General features: G+C 32.7%; 1 protein-coding gene across 1 annotated transcript; it reads right to left on the bottom strand.

The window, feature by feature from the left end:
• On the bottom strand, window positions 1–207 carry LOC139882331 (uncharacterized). Its single transcript, XM_071866670.1, has one exon. The coding sequence runs from the start codon at window positions 205–207 to the stop codon at window positions 1–3; it is 207 nt and encodes a 68-aa protein (XP_071722771.1).
• Window positions 208–2,544: the final 2,337 nt, after the last annotated feature.

Genomic DNA, 2,544 nt, shown 5'->3' with positions numbered 1-2,544 from the left:
TCAACGATAAGATCGGAGAGTGGCTCCACAAAATGTACATATAATAGCTTTCCACGACTTGCAATAGAACGGCACATAACAAAACCTCGTCGCCGTTTTCATGTCGGCAACGCTTGCTCCTCCGCCGCATCTCGAGCAAGTCCCGGCCGCCGGCTTGCTTCTGCTCACCTTCCTCGTCTGATCAACTAGAAAACAGAAGAACGCCATTATTTCCGGTTTATGCCGGCCTCTTGTTTCGGCACTTTAGACCGAAATATCGGATGATTCTCACTTTAGGCCGAAATATCGGATGATTAGCTCTTGAAAGTTTGGAATATGCTTTCTCTTTGCTAGTAGGAAATATAAAATTGGGTGGCAATTTATATTGCATGAGAGACCAACTTTATTTTATGGCCATTGGATAGATAGGTCACGAGCAAGAGGGTGTTTGACACGTATGGGGTGGTGAGTGGGGCCCGAGTGTTAGAAGATCTTGACTGTACACGTGTATGATAAGATGGTTTAGTACTAGACTATGGAGAATTTGGCAGATAGAAGTTCCTAATTGAAGTAAAAGAAAATTAATATGGGAGGCAGTTGTTAGGTTTTTCTTTTGAGATGTGATTAAGAGATTAATTTGTTATTATGATATTAAATTGGTCCACATGATGATGTTGATCTTATGGTTTACCCAAACCACATGGATCTAGATGTGTATGCATATGTAACCTATGTATATATGATCATTTTTATATATATATAGAGAGAGAGAGAGAGAGAATTTTTTAAAATAAAATATCGTCCACAACAATTAATGAAGGTTAATTATTTTTATAGTTAAGCTTATCGTAGGTGGTTAAACTAATAATTTGTTAGGGGAGAATGATATTTGTATATGATTATCAATCAATGCTAGCTAGCTAGACGTTTGGTGAGAAGACAATATTCCTTCTCATCATTTTCATGTAGTTATTATTCCCGATAATTCAATAAAAATGTAAATCATATTTATATCTCCATAAAAAGTATATTAATCAAACATGTTGAATTTAATTACCTCAAAATAAACATGTTGAATTTAATAAGATCCGAATATGTGATTGTCAATTGCCACCCAAAACCACATGGAGCATGATATATACATGTATGTACTGTATTAGATGTATATATGTGATATGGGGGGACGTGGTAAAGTTACAAGTCTATGTAGATTGAAGACATGATTATCATGATTGAATTAAAGCCTATGTTGGATTGAAGAAGGTAAAATCAGAATGGTGTTTTTTCTTTCATTCATATAGCTTAATATGGGCAATTTTCATATCACGCTCATAATTTATGAAGGAAGTCCCTACCTTCGACAGCTTTGACAAATATAATTCATAGACCTAATCTTCACTCGCAAGAAAACAATTCTGTGATCCATATATATGCATGTATTTCTTCCTTGGCAGCTAAGACTTTCCATTTTTTCTGCTACTTACTTCCAATTTCCATGCATTATTAATTACTAAGTAATACTTTTTCTTTGTTACTATTTCAGATCATGAATCTGGCGATCGCCTTAAGGTTTAATTAAATATAATTCTTTCTCTAAAAAAATAAAAATTAAATATAATTCTAATGGTAATTAGCAGCTGAGTGAATTAATTAATTGAAATTACATATTTTTCTTGCTAGTTTTTGTCTTGGGTATTGTAAGACACCCATTGTAATTTGTCCCGAATAGTTGAATTTTGTACGATGCTATTTTACCTAATTCGAAGTATTAGGGTTTCGTCAAAATATTTTCAATAAGTCGATATAAATTGTCTCGACCATTTTTATCGATGAATTTATTTTTTCTTTCACAAAAATAAATAAAATTTAAAATAGTAGACGTAGTCTACGAGCGATTGTTGAAGTGAGAAGGATTTGAGTCCTTCAAAATTAATTAAAAAGTCGTTTTAAATTATTAATGTAATTGGAAGAATATTCAATTTCTCATTCAGTCAATATTCTCTCACAATAATGTAGCTAATTGCGGTGTAGGGCACACAACTGTGAAACACAAAATGCAGATGCACGTTTACCATTTCAAAAAACAATCACCAAAACGTTTACATGTAATAGCCAGTACAACTTAGACAATATTGCTACTTAGACATTGTTACAATGATGTATCATTAGTTTATTTTTTGACGACGCTCCCAATCACGCACGGTTATTATTTATAGCCGATTGATCAGAACTAGTTAACATTAGCAGATTCAATCACATTTAATTTTTCATTAATAAAACGTAACATTTATTCAAAAAAAGATAAACTAAAAGTTCATTCAATGAATATTTATCAACAAAAATTAATCTCTACACAATCACATAGCATTCTATACAAATAAATAACATGTACTCGATTCTTCCTACGCGATCTTTCTGAATGGGATATACATCATCTTGATAATCACATCCACAAGCTAAAATTGTGGTAGGCAAATGCAAAACTGAAGCTAAGTGAGAAATGTTTTTGGACAAAATAGTATAGAAATGGCCATTCACAGGGAGAGATTTTCATCATCCAGTATA

This window comes from Rutidosis leptorrhynchoides, unplaced genomic scaffold (assembly GCF_046630445.1).
Source record: "Rutidosis leptorrhynchoides isolate AG116_Rl617_1_P2 unplaced genomic scaffold, CSIRO_AGI_Rlap_v1 contig259, whole genome shotgun sequence".
Classification (NCBI taxonomy): Eukaryota; Viridiplantae; Streptophyta; class Magnoliopsida; order Asterales; family Asteraceae; genus Rutidosis; species Rutidosis leptorrhynchoides.
This window is presented reverse-complemented; position numbering and strand designations above follow the sequence as displayed.